This window comes from Rhinopithecus roxellana, chromosome 16 (assembly GCF_007565055.1).
Source record: "Rhinopithecus roxellana isolate Shanxi Qingling chromosome 16, ASM756505v1, whole genome shotgun sequence".
In the NCBI taxonomy this organism is placed as follows: Eukaryota; Metazoa; Chordata; class Mammalia; order Primates; family Cercopithecidae; genus Rhinopithecus; species Rhinopithecus roxellana.
The window spans coordinates 87,293,901-87,311,052 of record NC_044564.1 but is presented as its reverse complement, the minus strand read 5'-3'; the positions used below and the strand labels follow the sequence as shown (position 1 = coordinate 87,311,052).

Sequence of the window (17,152 nt, the reverse complement as noted above, 5' to 3'; positions counted from 1 at the left end):
TTCTGTTAATGGTATTATTAAGGAAGCTGACAGCAGATACTCAGAGAAATCAATTACTAGGGCATAGTAATTCACACAGTTCAGTTACTCATAGTTAATTCATCTACAAGTTCTACAATGATAATTACTATGAGGTGGTAAGTAAAATTAAGGTACTGTAGGATTCCAGAGTGTCCTCTGATTCACCTGAAAAGATGATTGTTTTATAGTTACAGGAAATACATGTTTTATAGTTATAGGAAATAACAATAAAATATACATTAAATGTCAGTTATTCAGAGGTTCCTGACATTTGTTTATAAACAAATTGCAAATAAATTTTGCTTTACTTTTTACATATTTTGCCTCATTCCAATCTAGTAACACTGTGAGATAGGGAGTGTAAAGACTCTTTTGGTAAGTTGTCAACATGAGACAAGAGCCTAGGCTCCCTCTCTCCCGGTCTCATTTCTTTTCTTCCACTTCCCGTGGGTCTCTGTGATAAACAAGCCTACTTTTCTTAGAAAAAGCACAAGCTGAAATATATTTTTCATTGCCATGTACTTGAGTAATAATTCTTTACTTTATAGGTATGTCTGTTTTAAATAAAACAAAATGGAAAGGTGGAACATTACAAATTCAACTAGCAAAAGAAAACTTTTTGCACAGGTAAGTTTTGCTTCACATGGATTTAAACACTATTTTTTTTAATATTGTAAGTGGTTTTATATATTATTTCAAATTATCAAGTAATATGGTGTTCTTAACAAATTCAAACATTATAAGTAGAGCTGAAATCCCTTTCAACTCTGAATCCCTTCACGCCAGACGCCAACACAAAGGATAATTTCGTGCATTTACGTATGTATATAATAAACTATAAAAGTATATATGTACTTATTTTCTCTTTGTTAACACACCCTTTTGTGGCAATGTAGATCTTCTCCCTTTATAACAATTGTTAGTACTATTTCAGAAAGTGGTTATACCACAGTGTGGTGGTCCCTTCCCACTGATGACTGTTTCCACTTTTTCATGGTTGTAGATGATCCTGGAACACGTATCCTATGTATATGCAGGTGTTTCACTCGGTTTATATCAGAAAATGGAGTTGCTGAATCTTAGCATTGTCTGCATTTAAATTTTAGTAGACTTCTGAATTGCTTATGTTGATTTTGACTATTAATGCTGGTGTCATACAAAAATATAAAGGAAATAGGAGATCACTGTATGACAGGCATAAGAGTGATTAGGCAAATGATTTAAGAGCAAGACAATGTATTATAAAAACCATTAGAGCTTTTAAAATCCTAAAGGTATTTTCAGGAAGAAAAGGTATTGTTAGTTGGGGAGTTTTCAAAATAGGAAACAATTTAAGAATATGCAGATAGAGGCCGGGCACGGTGGCTCACGCCTGTAATCCCAGCACTTTGGAAGGCCAAGGCCGGTGGATCACCTGAGGTCAGGAGTTCAAGACCAGCCTGGCTAACGTGGTGAAACCCTGTCTCTACTAAAAATACAAAAATTAGCCAGGTGTGGTCCTGGGCACCTGTAATCCCAGCTACTTGGGAGGCTGAGGCAGGAGAATCACTTGAACCTGGGAGGCAGAGGTTGCAGTGAGCCTACATTGTGCCATTGCACTCCAGCCTGAGCAACAGGAGTGAAACTCTTGTCTCCAAAAAAAAAAGAAAGAAAAAGAAAAAGATAGAATGACCAGGAGAGTTGATAAGATTGTTCCAGACCAATGAAATGTAACAGGAACAGATATATTCTAAAACAAGTGGCAAGCAGCCTACTTTGAGGCATGTTTTGGGGACTGGTCTTACTGGAAAAGGTGAGAATTTGATTTTGTTCTTCAGCTGAAGCCTCAGACTGTGAAACAGGGTGGTTATATACCTTTCATTCCAGCAGCAGTTGCCAGCCTACTGTGTGCAGGCACTGGGGCCCCATGCTGAGCAGGTTGAACACACAGTGCTGCTGCTTGGAGTACCTGGGTGAATATATCTGAGAAGCTGGGTCTGATGGTTGTTCTGGGACATAAAGGAGACAGACCAGAGGCAACTGCTCTGTGCAGTTATCCAGGCTTGAAGAAGGCAGCGGTGATTCGAATCGGAAGAGGGGGCATTCTCTCCATTAGGAGGATACAGATAATCAAGACCTAACAAACTGGGCTCCGAAAGATACCTTCGTCATGGGGAAGATTGAATGGAGAGAAATAACATAAAATGTCAAACGTATATAAATTGAAAGGGGAAAATTGAGAGAACTTGCTATCCATGGTCTTGGTCTTCCATAAAGGGGGACTGGGACATCCACTGGAGCAGAGCACAGGTGTGAGCATGCATGTCAGGGATTCAGGAGACTGACTGTAGTGGGTGGGCTAGGAAAAGAACTCTCGTGCTCTGGTGGGACAGCCCTGACAGCACAGCTTCTCACTGCTGTCCAAGCCTGTATTGCTCAGTTGCTGGTGGTAAGGGACTGGTCAATAAACTACAGTAGATCAATGGAAAGGCATGTTGTGCAGCAATCATAGTGATGTTTTCAAAGAATGTATAAGTTGATAAATGAAGTGTACCCAACTGTGCTTATATTTGGATTACATTATAAAATGTGTGTATTTACATATAGAACAAAGCTGAAGTAGACAAAATATTAACAATAGGATGAGGGATACAGAATATGTTTTGTGTTCTTCACGGTTCTGTCTTCCAGTATTCTACAATAAAAACATTGTATGTTCAGATAAGTAGGTAAGCTATTATGCTACTAACAAAGCACTTTTGTTTTATTTTGGTTTTTAATACTATAAAGCTGTTTACTTTATAGTGCTCATTTAGGCTCACCTAAAGTGAAATAGCCATTTTACGTGGCTGATTGTTCTGACTCTTTTATTTGTATTTTCTTTTTGATTCAGATTGGCCCAAGAGAGAAAGGAAGCAAAAGCTAAGAAAGAAAAATCAACAACAGGTAACACCAACTTGTTAGAAAAGATAGGAGGAGTGGATTTCCATATGAAAGCTGTGCCAGGGACAGAAGTGCCAGGGCATAAGGTGAGTCTCCTCTGTAGCCTGAGCCAACCACATAGTCTTGGGAACCGATGCCTGAGATCATGTGATCGTGGGTGTCATGTCTAAAACCAGTTCCTCTTTTCCCCTTTCTTGAGGCAATTAACATAGATAGGAGTTTATGATTTTTCAAGGTGCATTTACAACTCGTAGGTAAACATAGTTCTCTGTCATTTTACAGAGAAAGAAATCAAAACTCAAGCAGAGGTGGACTTTCAAGGGACATAGGTAGCCAGGAATACAGGCAGGTCCCAAGTTTGCCTGTTTAAATTAGTCGCCTGTGTTTTTTGTAAACCATCCTACATGGTTTACTTTGGGATTGATAGCTGCTCCAGATCTCCCTTTTTTTTTCCTTCCCTCTCACAGTTTTTCTCTTTGGTAACTCATTGTCAGAAAACTAAACCCAACAGTAATCATAGCCCACTGATTTTTTGTTGTATCTACCTAATATTGTTATTAAATCTTTTCCATTTGTGTCACATATAGTAAATAAATTCTTTTTTTTCTTTTAGAATTGGGTTGTGAGCAAATTTGGAAGAGTCTTACCTATTCTTCACCTTAAAAATCAACATAAACGTAAAATATCCTTTGGCCTGTCAAAGTAATTATTTACCACAGTGATGGATACTTGTAAAATACCTTTAGCATTTCACTGTCTCTATCAGTAAATCTTTAGGTGTTTGTTTGCATGTTCCCAGTTTCTTGGTACTCACCTACATGTATGGAACAATTAGAGCATGAGAAAATGGATTGAGGTTTTATACAATTAAGTAATTCAAATGATGAGTGCCAAAGAGGCAGGTTGGTTTATTAATGTATTCATATTGTCATACATGGATTCAAGCCATTGCTGAAGGAGCTAAAGAGGCGTGAGAGACCCGGAGACCTTCATTAAAGAAGGCTTTAGAATTCAGGTAGGTTGTGAATTAGTAGAAGTGATGGGAAGTAGTCCTGGGAGTAGGAATAGTAGATAAAAATACGTGGACAAGCAGGAGGATGGTGGGTTGAGAAACAGTTTGGAGCAGAGTGTGAGCAAATTCTAATGCCTATTCAATGAGGTCACATTGTCTAAGACCTTGAAGACCTGGTATCATGGAATTCTGAGCAGTGTGTCTCGATGTATTCTTTTTTTCTCTTTTTTTTTTTTTTTTTTTTTGAGACAGAGTCTTGCTCTGTCCCCAGGCTGGAGTGCAGTGGCACAATCTCGGCTCACTGCATCCTCTGCCTCCCAGGTTCAAGTAACTCCCCTGCCTCAACCTCCCAAGTAGCTGGGACTACAGGTGTGTGCCACCATGCCTGGCTAATTTTTTGTATTTTTAGTAGAGACAGGGTTTCACCATGTTGGCCAGGATGGTCCTGATCTCCTGACCTCGTGATCTGCCCACCTTGGCCTCCCAAAGTGCTGGGATTACAGGCGTGAGCCACTGCGCCCAGCCGTCTTGATGTATTCTTTGGCTTTTTTTTTTTTTTTTTGTGACGGAGTCTCGCTCTGCCGCCCAGGCTGGAGTGCAGTGGCCCGATCTCAGCTCACTGCAAGCTCCGCCTCCTGGGTTTACGCCATTCTCCTGCCTCAGCCTCCCGAGTAGCTGGGACTACAGGCGCCCGCCACCTCGCCCGGCTAGTTTTTTGTATTTTTTAGTAGAGACGGGGTTTCACCATGTTAGCCAGGATGGTCTCGATCTCCTGACCTCGTGATCCGCCCGTCTCGGCCTCCCAAAGTGCTGGGATTACAGGCTTGAGCCACCGCGCCCGGCTTTCTTTGGCTTTTAACCTTGGCGTCAAGTCGGTAAGGGAAACAGTAGCAGGTATTTCAAACAGAGGGAATATAGTATATGCAGTTAGTTAAACAAGTGCTGGAGGAGCAAAAGCCAAAGGTCAGATTGCCCACTGATTGACAACTGCAGTAAACCACTACCCCCATGGGACCAGAGAAGCAAAAACGTGTGTCCTCAGAGCTCACAGCTACTGTGCCACTGAAGCCACTACCTGAATCCAGGCCCTAGTTGTACTGGACATAGCTATGACTTCTGCCCTCCCTACAAGTGGCTCAAAGTCAAGAAAGTACTGATTTCTTCTTTTCCACTTTCCAGCTTTCCACCAATGGCAGCCGCTGATGGCAAAGAGGAAAATATTGAAGGACAGTAGAGACAATAGACACTTTGCCACACCTCACATATAACTGACACATATAAGTAGTTACTGAACAAAGGGACTTTCAAGAGTAATCGCTTAAGGTGGGGTGCGGTGGCTCCCACCTGTAATCCCAGCACTTTGGGAGGCCACTGGAGGATCACTTGAGCCCAGGTGTTTGAGACCAGTATAGGCAACATAGTGAGACTCTAACTCTACAAAAAATATTAATAAAAAAAATTCCGGCCGGGCGCGGTGGCTCAAGCCTGTAATCCCAGCACTTTGGGAGGCCGAGACGGGCGGATCACGAGGTCAGGAGATCGAGACCATCCTGGCTAACACGGTGAAACCCCGTCTCTACTAAAAAATACAAAAAACTAGCCGGCGAGGTGGCAGCGTCTGTAGTCCCAGCTACTTGGGAGGCTGAGGCAGGAGAATGGCGTGAACCTGGGAGGCGGAGCTTGCAGTGAGCCAAGATAGCGCCACTGCACTCCAGCTTGGGCGACAGAGCGAGACTCTGTCTCAAAAAAAAAAAAAAAAAAGAAAAATTCCGGCCGGGCCCTACTGGGGAGGCTGAGTTGGGAGGATCACTTGAGCCTGGAAGGTTGAAGCTGTATTGAGCCACGATCATTCCATGGCACTCCAGCCTGGGCAGCAGTGAGACCCTGTCTCAAAACAAAAAAGAGTGATCACTTAAAGCACCTTAATACTTGCCTATTCACATGCTTTAGGGAATCTGTGAATGACAGCCATCATTACAACACATCGATGTTAACTAGAATCTTTCCTGGATAATGTCAACGTAGTCCTGGTAAAGATTTATTAGATTTTTTTTAATTTTTAATTTTTATTTTTAAGACGGGGTCTCACCATGTTGCCCAGGCTGGTCTCGAACTCCTGGGCTTATGTAATCTGCCCATCGCCGCCTCCCAAAGTGCTGGGATTACAGGCATGAGCCACCGTGCCCAGCCCAGCTTTCTAATAAAGACCTAAAAATGATTGCAGAGAGTGAGTTCATGTGAAGTGGACGTTATTGAGCTAGGAGAATCAGTTAGGATGAGTAAGAACTGAGAAGACAGAAATAGCCAAGAGTTTGAGAGTAAAGGACACACATGTGGCCATGTCCTCTGGGTTCTCCTGAACCCAGAACTTTGCTTTACTGTATCAGCTCGATGGATGGATTTCTGTGATTTACAGAAAATAGCCCTGAGACCTGTGTACCTATAATATAATCTGAATAGGTTTGCTATAATATCTATCTACAGTCCGAGTAATTTCTGCCAAGTAATAGTGGTGATACTAGACTTTAACTCAGAAAATGTCATAGAAAGCTCAATTTCTTAGACCCTGAAAGGTAACCTAATTAAGTCCTCATTTTCTGTTACAGGACACTGAAAGGGGGGGTAAATGACTTATTTGAGATTAAGCAGTAATTTTTGTGTCAAAGATTGATAAGTTTTCCTAAAACCAAGTGCTTTAGTTTTGTTTCTTGACTTGCATAACGTCATAAAATATGATCCCTCAAAATACTGCCACAACCTAAAGAAGATAGGGGAGGATTTCACAAACACCATTCCTATATCCAGCCTGACTTGGGAATTAGAAGGAGGGAATGACCCTATGAGTAAGAAACGGCGAGGAGAGTTCTCTGACTTTCATGGTCCTCCCAAGAAGGTGATAAAAGTGCAGAAGGATGAGAGTTCCATTGGGTCTCTGGCCATGAGTACAAGGCCCAGGAGGGTAATAGAGAGACCACCCTTAACACAGCAACAGGCTGCAGAAAAAAGAACTTGTGATTCCATTACTCCTTCTAAATCATCGCCTGTACCTGTTTCTGATACTCAGAAACTTAAAAATCTACCTTTTAAGACTTCTAGCTTGGAAACTGCCAAGAAGAGAAATAGCATTTCTGATGATGATATTGATTCTGAAGATGAATTGAGAATGATGATTGCAAAAGAGGAAAACCTACAGAGAACTACACAACCCTCAATAAATGAATCTGAAAATGATCCTTTTGAAGTTGTAAGGGATGATTTCAAATCAGGCATTCACAAACTGCATTCTTTAATAGGTTTAGGTATCAAAAATAATGTCTCTTGCCATGATAGTGATGATGATATTATGAGAAATGATACTGAGTATGACTCAGGAGATACAGATGAAATCATTGCAATGAAAAAAAATGTTGCTAAGGTCAAAAACAGTACAGAATTTTCACAAATGGAAAAATCTACAAAGAAAATTTCTTTGAAAAATAGAGAAAACTGTGAGCTTTCTGATCACTGTATTAAACTACAAAGAAAAAGCAATGTAGAGTCAGCCCTTGGTCATGGATTAAAGTCTCTTAATTGTAAATCTCCCTCTAACTCCAGTAGCAGTGAAGATGCTGATTCTGCATCAGAATTAGCTGACTCTGAAGGAGATGAGGAGTATAATGCCATGATGAAAAACTGCCTTCGTGTGAATCTCACTTTAGCTGATTTGGAACAGTTGGCTGGCAGTGATCTGAAGGTTCCAAATGGAGATACTGAGAGTGATGGACCAGAAACCACCACCCAGTGCAAGTTTGTCAGAGGCTCCAAAAGCCCCAAGGCTCCCACTTGCCTCCACAGAGGCAGACAGTGTATTCATCCTGAGGAGATTGTGGCTTCCCTGTTAGAAGGAGAGGAGAACACCTGTGGCAAACAGAAACCAAAGGAAAACAATTTAAAGCCAAAATTCCAGGCTTTCAAGGGAGTAGGCTGTCTGTATGAAAAGGAGTCAATGAAAAAATCCTTGAAAGACAGTGTTGCCTCTAGCAATATTAATAAAGATCAGAATTCCATGAAACATGAGGATCTCAGTATCATACCCATGGAAGATGGGTCCCCATATGTTAATGGCTCATCAGGTGAACTGACTCCATGCCAACATGCAAAGAAGGCGAATGGCCCAAACTATATTCAGCCTCAAAAAAGACAGATCACTTTTGAGAGCCAGGATCGCAAGGCAGTATCCCCTAGCAGTTCTGAAAACAGAAGTACGATTCCTATTTCTAGGCCATTAGAAGGTAAGAAGTCCTTAGGTCTTAGTGCAAAGACTCACAACATAGGCTTTGACAAAGACAGCTGCCATAGTACCACAAAGACAGAAGCTTCAAGGGAAGAGAGGTCTGATTCAAGCAGCCTCACATCTCTCAAGAAATCACCAAAGGTCTCATCCAAGGACACTTGGGAAATCAAAACTGATTTCTCACTTTCTGTTAGTAATTCGTCAGATCTGAGTGCTAAAGGTAAGCATGCTGAAGACAATGAGAAGCGTTTGGCAGCCTTGGAAGCGAGGCAGAAAGCAAAAGAAGCGCAGAAGAAGCTGGTGCATAATGCTCTGGCAAAGTTGGTGAGTGTATTTTCAATGCATGGATTTAACAAGAACTCGCAAAGGCTAGCTTTTCCTTCCCATGAAGTGAGGTGTGCCCCCATAGAGCTGATTGTCTTGGTGTTCACCAGTTTCATGTTTTGGTTCTTGAGTTAACTTTTTCATCTGGTTTATCTGAAATTTTCTTTATAATTTTCTTTCATTTAGAAGCATACCTGGTATAGTTAAGTAATGTATTCAAATGTGTCTGAATTTACATATAAGTCACTTGTCAAGTGATTTATACCTTGCCAAGTCTTCAAGATTTACTGTAACGGGCTTTTGTTCATTCTTCTAACAATTGTTAAGTACACCTGTATAGTAAGTGCCAGATTTATAGTATGAAGATGATGATCTTGCCTTTCATACAGTTTTTGGCTCGTGGCGTGGCATGCTGACAGTCACAGTTCAGTTACACAGGGCCAGGAGGAGATTGTGCCCATGTGCCCTGGCAGCACACAGGAAACACACCAAGTCAGTTGGGAACTTCTGTAGTCTGAGCTGAGTAATAGGAAAAGATCTGTGGGAATTGGTCAGGCCCAGGCGAAAGGGTGGGAAGGGAGCAGAAAGGCATTCATTCTAGGAAAAAGGAACATTTATACAAGGGTGAATGTTTTCAGTCAGTAACTAAAACTTACACAGCATGAGGTGGCAAGAAATGAGGCTAGTGGTTTGATTTTGTTCATAAAATGAAAAGACAGTGAAGAATTTTAAGCAAAAGAGAGAAGATTAAGCAAAGGAGAGAAGAATTTTAATTGTGTCTATTTTGGAACAGTAGTTGACAGACTACACCTCAAAGGCCATCCAGCCCATGACCTATTTATGTACAGCCTTCAAGCTAAAAATAGTTTTTAAATACAGAACAAAGACCATATGTGGCCTGCAAAGCCTAAAATATTTACTCTGGCCTTTTACAGAAAAAGTTTGTCAACCTCTGTTTGGGAGAGATCCTTCAGACTATGATGAAAACAAATCGAATGGGTCCATCTGGAACCAAGGAGAGCCTTTGGGGAGGTGAAAAGTCAAAACCATGAAAACAGCAATGGGAATAGATTGATTGAATTGATATCAAGAAGTTTAATTGATAGGACTTGGTGATAAATAGATAGGGATAGAAAGAGGAATTGTAAGTTTCAGTCTTGGGCAAATAAACAGATAGTGATGGCATTCACTAGATAAGGAAAAAGGGCAGGAAGTAGACTTGGCAGGGGAAGGGAGTGATAGGTTTAGACAAGTTCAGTTTGAGGTTGGGTTGTTTTAAGCCGCAATGCTTTTTTTTTTCTTCCAATATTTATTTTAGGTTCTGGGGGTATATGTGCAGGTTTGTTACATGGGTAAGCTGCATGTCTTGGAAGTTTGGTGTACAGATTATTTTGTTACCCAGATACCCAGATAATCAGCATAGTACCCAATAGGTGGTTTTTCTTTTCTTTTTGAGATGGAGTTTCGCTCTTGTTGCCCAGGCTGGAGTGCAATGGTATGATCTCGGCTCACTGCAATCTCCGCCTCCCAGAGTCAAGCAATTCTCCTGCCTCAGCCTCCTGAGAAGCTGGAATTACAGGCATCCGCCACTACACCCAGCTAATTTTTATATTTGTGGTAGAGATGGGGTTGCACCATGTTGGTCAGGCTGGTCTCAAATTCCTGACCTCAGGTGATCCGCCTGCCTTGGCCTCCCAAAGTGTTGGGATTACAGGTGTGAGCCACTGTGCCCGGCCCAATAGGTAACTTTTCAATCCTCACTGTCCTCCCACCCTCCACCCTCAAGTAGACCCCAGTTTTGATTGTCCCCCGCCCCTTTTTTTTTTAAACAGGGTCTCACTCTGTCACCCTGGAGTGCAGTGGTATGATCTCAGCTCACTGCAACCTCCACCTCCCAGGCTCAAGCAATTCTCCCACCTCAGCCTGCTGAGTAGCTGGCACTACAATCACGTGCCACCATGCCCAGCTAATTTTTGTATTTTTGTAGAGATGGGGTTTCACCATGTCACCTAGGCTGGCCTCGAACTCCTAAGCTCAAGCAATCAGTCTGCCTTGGCCTTCCAAAGTGCTGGGATATCAGGTGTCAACCACTGTACCTGGCCTATTGCTCCCCTATGTGTACTCAACGTTTAACTCCCACTTATAAGTGAGAACATGCAGTATTTGGTTTTCTGTTCCTCTCTTAATTTGTTTAGGATAATAAACTCCAGCACCATCAATGTGGCTGCAAGGGACACGATTGCATTCTTTTTTTATGACTTCACAGTGTTCCGTGGGGCCTGTGTACCACATTTTCTTTATCCCGTCCACCACTGATGGGCATCTAGGTTGATTCCATGTCTTTGCTGAATAGTACTCCAATAGTACTCCAATAAATATGAATAGTACTCCAATGAATATGAATAGTACTCCAATAAACATGTGTGCATGTGTCTTTATGGTAGAATGATTTATATTCCTTTGGGCAAATATTCACTAATGGGGTTGCTAGGTCAAATCATAGTTTTAAGTTCTTTGAGAAATCGCCAAACTGCTTTCCACCGTGGGTGAATGAATTCACATTCCCACCAGCAGTATATAAGTGTTCCCCTTTCTCTGCAACCTTGCCAGCATCTGTTGTATTTTGACTTTCTAGTAATAGCCATTCTGACTGGTGTGAGATGGTATCTCATTGTGGTTTTGATTTGCATTCCTCTAATGATCAGTGATGTTGAGCATTTTTTTTGTATGCTTGTTGGCCGTATTTTTTTTTTTTTGTCTTTTGAGAAGTGTCTGCTGTGTACTTTGCCCATTTTTTTACTAGGGTTGTTTGTTTTTTGCTTATTGATTTGTTTAAGTTCCTTATAGATTCTGGGTATCAGACCTTTGTCAGATGCATAGTTTGCAAATATTTTCTCCCATTCTGTACATTGTCTGTTTACTTTGTTGATAGTTTCTTTTGCTGTGCAGAAACTCTTTAGTTTAATTCGATCCCACTTGTCAATTTTGGATTTTGCTGCAATTGCTTTTGGAGTCTTCGTCATAAATCTTTTTAAGATGCAATGCTTTTGATGGCCTCCCTAGGATGGTCATCCAGAGGATAAGCCAACGCACATCATCTTCGGTTCTGACAGTGAATGTGAAACAGAGGAGACATCGACTCAGGAGCAGAGCCATCCAGGAGAGGAAAGGGTAAAAGTAAGAAGTTCAGGATGTCCCTGTGGACATTCATCTACTTCTGCAGATCCACATCACAAACAACTGCCAATCTCTTTTTTTTTTTTTTTTTTTTTTTTTTTTTTTTTTGAGACAGAGTCTCGCTCTGTCGCCCAGGCTGGAGTGCAGTGGCGGGATCTCAGCTCACTGCAAGCTCCACCTCCCGGGTTCCCGCTATTCTCCTGCCTCAACCTCCCAAGTAGCTGGGACTACAGGCACCCGCCACCTCGCCCGGCTAGTTTTTTTGTATTTTTAGTAGAGACGGGGTTTCACCATGTTAGCCAGGATGGTCTCGATCTCCTGACCTCGTGATCCGCCCGTCTCGGCCTCCCAAAGTGCTGGGATTACAGGCTTGAGCCACCGCGCCCGGCCACAACTGCCAATCTCAACATAAAACCCTCCTGAGAGCCCCAGTGACACCCAGGGCTTGCCAGGTCACCACACATTGAGACTGCAGGGGTTTTGGAGATTTTTATATATGAACCTGTATTCTCCACAGCATCTGCAACATGACATCAGTATTAGTGAAATGCTACAGAAACTGTTCTTGCATGTAATAACTACCTCCCCAAATCCAGGCTTCACTGGGGAGCCTCTGGGCCCCTGATCCCAGAGGCCAGTTAGATTTCACTGAGTCAGGAATTTCCACGTGACCCGCCATTTACTCATTCCTGGTAGATGAGTCTGGGTTATTGGCTTTCAATGTGAGGGAGAAGATTACCTTATGAAGGAAATGCTACTTGTTTGCCTCTGCTATTAATAAACGTTTGTGTTTCTTCACAGGAGTCTGTGGGTAAAACATCTGGGAAGCTGTTTGATAGCAGTGATGATGAGGAATCTGATTCTGAAGATGACAGTAATAGGTTCAAAATTAAACCTCAGTTTGAGGGCAGAGCAGGACAGAAGGTTAGTGAAGACTGAAAATAATTAAACTTGCGACATGTCCTTATTTTTTGACATAGCCCTTAAATCTGGGTAAATGCAGGCAGACCTTAACCTACATTATAGCATCGGGGTGTTTATTTGGGGAGTGAGTCTTCTGTGATCCTTTCTGATTCGTTCATAGGTAGATGGAGGTAGGCAAACATCTTAGTGTAGTGAATTTCAGTATGTGGGGAGGTGTACATTGACAGTCTTCGTCAGAAGCGATTTCTTGGGAATGTGGCTATCGATTATGTATGTTTTCTGTCTGTGTAGCTCATGGATTTACAGTCGCACTTTGGCACTGATGACAGATTCCGCATGGACTCTCGATTTCTAGAAAGTGACAGTGAAGAGGAACAGGAAGGTAAATGCTTCATTGTCCAAAGTCCTGATGTCATATCTGGGGACACTGAGAAATCACCTAGTGTACCTCCTTTATTTAATACATGAAGAAACTCTCCGTATCAGACATTGGATTGAGGAGTTTATAATCAAATGTACAGTTAATACTAAGTTTGTACATAGTAATTTAGGAAAATTTAATTACTTCGAGCTGCCAGAAAGGAAAGGAATAAATAGCATCCACCAAAGTTCCCATTTTCCTCTATCCCATCCTTGGTATGAGAAGAAGTTGAGTTTCCTACCTGGCAGCCTGTGTCAGTTGATCAGCAGGTTCTGGGTGAAGCCATGGAAGATGGTTAAGTCACTCCTGGCTTTCTAAAAGGAAGAGTGTTCATCGTCCTCCAGTGTGCATACCTGGTGCAGATTATTTTTTAAAGCTGTGTATCATTGAATGCCATTCTACTTGAATTTATCCCTATTTGAATGTATCTAAGAGTAATGATGCTATCAGAAGCATCCTAATTCTACTTCTTTTCACTTACTATAGCATTTTTCACAGCAGTACTTCGAAACTTTTTCTACAGGATCTTCTCCTCTTACCCTTTTAAAAACACCTTACCTCTTACGTGGCTGGCTTGAATGAGCTCCCTAATTCCCTCTCCTAATCTCAGAACTTCTCTGCACTTCTTTTTTTTTTTTTAATCCTTCCTGAATTAATCTAATCTGCATTTTAGTCCTCACCATTCCTACTTCCTATTACCCCTTTCATCACTGGCATTTTCATTCTTCCCCTTCTAGCTTCTTCCTTTCTCTACACACAGTTAGGTCTTGTGGTCCCAAAAAAGCCATTCCTCTAACCATGCCAGTTTTCAAGTTTCTACTCCGTCTCTCTTTCAGTTCTAAATTTGAAGTGAAAAAGTAAATCACATCTAATTCAGTAGCAGTTGGCTTTTTATTGAAAACAATCTGTGATTTGATCTTCTCAATTCTTTGAGGTGATTATTAACAGTATTGGACTGTTTCAGGAAACCAAGATTCAGAGAGGTTTAAAATGAATTCTCTAGGGTCCTCCCAAATTCTGTTTCAGTGCTGAGATTATAGGCATGAGCCACTGTAACTGTACCTGGCCGTTTTCCAACTTTTGAAAGCACAATGTTTGTCTATTCTGCAAGAAGCAGCACAGCCAGCCCCCATCACCTTGAGCTCTTTCCAGCATTGTATTCTACCTGACTTTCTCACTCAAAACTCCATGCTGAAAACACAAGAATAAACAGAACCTGGAGAATGACCTTCATTTAGAAGGTACAGAGAGGTTATTTTCTTAACTTCTGCCAATTTTGTCTGTTTTCTTACAACTCTTTGCGTATGTGTTCCATCAAAGCCATAAACAACTTGTTCTCCAAGTGCAGTGGCATTGTCTCCAATGACATCCTCTTCAGCTAACCTACAGCATATGTCACTGTTGATCATCTCTTCTTGAAATGTTCACTTTGCTTCCAATTGCATAACTTCCTGGTTTTCTTAACTCTTGATTCCTAATTTTTCTGTTGCCTCCGATAATGGGTTCTTCCCAGGGTTCCGTAAGTCCCTAGAGCTTTAGCCTTCACTTGCACATGACTGTTTTTCAAATTTGGGTCGTCTTTCTTCCTTGCTGTTCTGCTGAGCTAACAACTGGTCATCAATGCCTGTTGGATATTTTCCACAGGCTTTCCTGAGTTTGTGTTAAAACTCAGCAAGTCCAAACCAGTTCTTCTCAACCCTTCTGTGTTGATGGCGTGTCCATTCTCAGAACCTCCGTTGTTGTTTTTTTCTTTCCTTCTCAACATTTTTTACTTTTCTGGAGACAGGCTCTCACTGTGTTCCTCAGGCTGGAGTGCAGTGGCACAGTCATAGCTTACTGTAACCTCAAACTCAGTCTCTCTAGTAGCTAGGACTACAGGCACGTGGCACCATGTCCAGCTAATTTTTTTTTTTTTTTTCCATAGAGACAGGGTCTCGCTGTGTTGCCCAGGCTGTTTTCAAAACTCCTGGCATCAAGTGATCCTCCTGCCTCAGCTTCCCAAAGTGCTGAGATTATAGGCATGGAGCCACTGCACCTGATCCCTTCCCAAATTTTGAGGCACAATATTGTGTCTCAAGTAAGCAACACAGCCAGCCTATAGCACCTTGAGCCTTTTTCAGCATTATATTCTACTTCCCTAATGGTTATTAGATTAAAATTTAAATTGATGTTTTTGATAGTTAAAAGTTGTTGAAATTAGCAGTTCCATGTTTCAGCCTAACACAGTGTAAACTTTTTGTACTTTATTATTTCAATATATGTGTTCATTTTGTTTCCAACACCCAGCATGCTTTCCTACCACCTCTAGGGATTCAACTTTTTCCTACCTCATAACTCTACCTAGTTTATAAAGCATTTTTTGATTCAGTTAAACACTATCTGAACTTCCTTTGAACTCTTAGAAACTTTGGGGGCATCCCTGTAGATTACTTAAATCAGCATTTTATTCTAGTTTCTGTTAGTTGGTTATTTATATCCTGCAGTAAATTGAAAGAGTCATACAGGCTTAGACTACTTTGGTATTTCTATAATCCAAACTAGCTGTTTAACTTTATTCTCTGATATTTTTTCTGTTTGTAGTAGTTGAGGATAGTAGCTTGTAAAATTCCATGATGCCTTGGTATGTGTAGGGCATATGGTTTTTTTCCCATAATACTTGTTATTGAATCAAAGACTGAAACAATTATCCACTGATATTGTCAGATATACCATTACCATTTTTCACTGTCTTTATCATTTTTAGATTTACATAATTTAGATTACGTTTAGAATGCTAAAAAAATCAAAGAGTCTATAATCACTGTAGTTATTAGTATCTTGCTCTGTTACATTTGTCAATCTTTGCCTTAAAAGTTTTAGACTTGCTACTGAAAGCCATTAAATTCAGATTGTTTCATAAGTAGGAACAGAAGTAGGACTTTTCATTGTCTGGTCATGCAGACTTTCTGAGTTTGCTATGGCTGAGGGTCTTGGGATATGGAGGTTAGTGAAATGAGGTTAAACTTTTCTTCTTCCTGTCTTAATGGATTTTGTACATGTTTAGGTACTTGGTAAATATTTGATAACTGAGACTTCTCAGGCTATGTTTTCCAAGAGATTATTAATTATCCCTTTCCCTCAAAGAGGTAAATGAAAAGAAAACTGCTGAGGAAGAAGAGCTTGCGGAAGAAAAAAAGAAAGCCCTGAATGTTGTACAAAGTGTTTTGCAAATCAACTTAAGCAATTCTACAAACAAAGGATCAGCAGCTGCTAAGAAATTTAAGTATGTTTTATGTTCCATCCCATTCTACCATATCATCCTTTGCCATAAATGTCTTCTTGAACTCACTTTAAAACTAGGCCTCTTTTAATGGCCTGGGGAGGCAGCTGGCAATATGTATCAGAGCCTTAAAAATATACTTACCTTTGACCCAATGATTCACTTCAAGGAACTAATCTTAAGTTATTTCAGTATTTATACCCTTAGATGTCATAGAAGCATCGCTTTCATTAGTGAAACAATTGGAAAACAGTTTAGTAACTGTAAAACTATTTATATAAATGTAACTGTTACGGAAATTTTCAGGCATGCAATTTAGAGAGACTAACATAATGAAAGCCCAGTACACCATTACCTAGCTTTTACAGTCACCAACATGTGACCAGTGTTTTCTTCTATACCTTTATGCAATCCCTGCTTTACACAATGAAATGTTTTATGCAAATCCCAGATAGTATATCATTTTACCTGTATGTATTTTAGTATGTTTAAAATCATTTTAAAAGCTAAAAAAAATCCAGGAAATCTCAAAAGTAGGTAGTTTAAAATATTTTTTCAGCCAGGCGCGGTGGCTTACACCTATAATCCTAGCACTTTGGGAAGCTGAGGCGGGCGGATCACCTGAGATCAGGAGTTGGAGACCAGCCTGGCCAACATACTGAAACCCCGTCTCTACTAAAAATATAAAATTAGCCGGGTGTGGTGGTGCATGCCTGTAATCCCAGCTACTTGGGAGGGTGAGGCAGGAGAATTGCTTGAACTTGGAAGGCAGAGGTTGCAGTGAGCCAAGATCATGCCATTGCACTCCAGCCTAGGCAA

At 41.0% G+C, this 17,152-nt stretch overlaps 1 protein-coding gene across 9 annotated transcripts in view; it reads left to right on the top strand.

Moving 5' to 3' along the window:
- The window catches only part of NOL8 (nucleolar protein 8), a 28,698-nt gene that overhangs the window by 3,008 nt on the left and 8,538 nt on the right, over positions 1 to 17,152 (top strand). For 8 of the 9 annotated variants that reach the window (XM_030920357.1, XM_030920351.1, XM_010375095.2 and 5 more), the window contains exons 4-11: positions 570 to 648; positions 2,894 to 3,029; positions 3,557 to 3,625; positions 6,678 to 8,552; positions 11,616 to 11,729; positions 12,531 to 12,653; positions 12,945 to 13,035; positions 16,198 to 16,336. In XM_030920357.1, coding sequence (XP_030776217.1) covers positions 570 to 648; positions 2,894 to 3,029; positions 3,557 to 3,625; positions 6,678 to 8,552; positions 11,616 to 11,729; positions 12,531 to 12,653; positions 12,945 to 13,035; positions 16,198 to 16,336 — 2,626 coding nt within the window. The remainder of the gene's footprint in view (positions 1 to 569; positions 649 to 2,893; positions 3,030 to 3,556; positions 3,626 to 6,677; positions 8,553 to 11,615; positions 11,730 to 12,530; positions 12,654 to 12,944; positions 13,036 to 16,197; positions 16,337 to 17,152) is intronic. The other variant, XM_030920358.1, reaches the window with a different exon arrangement.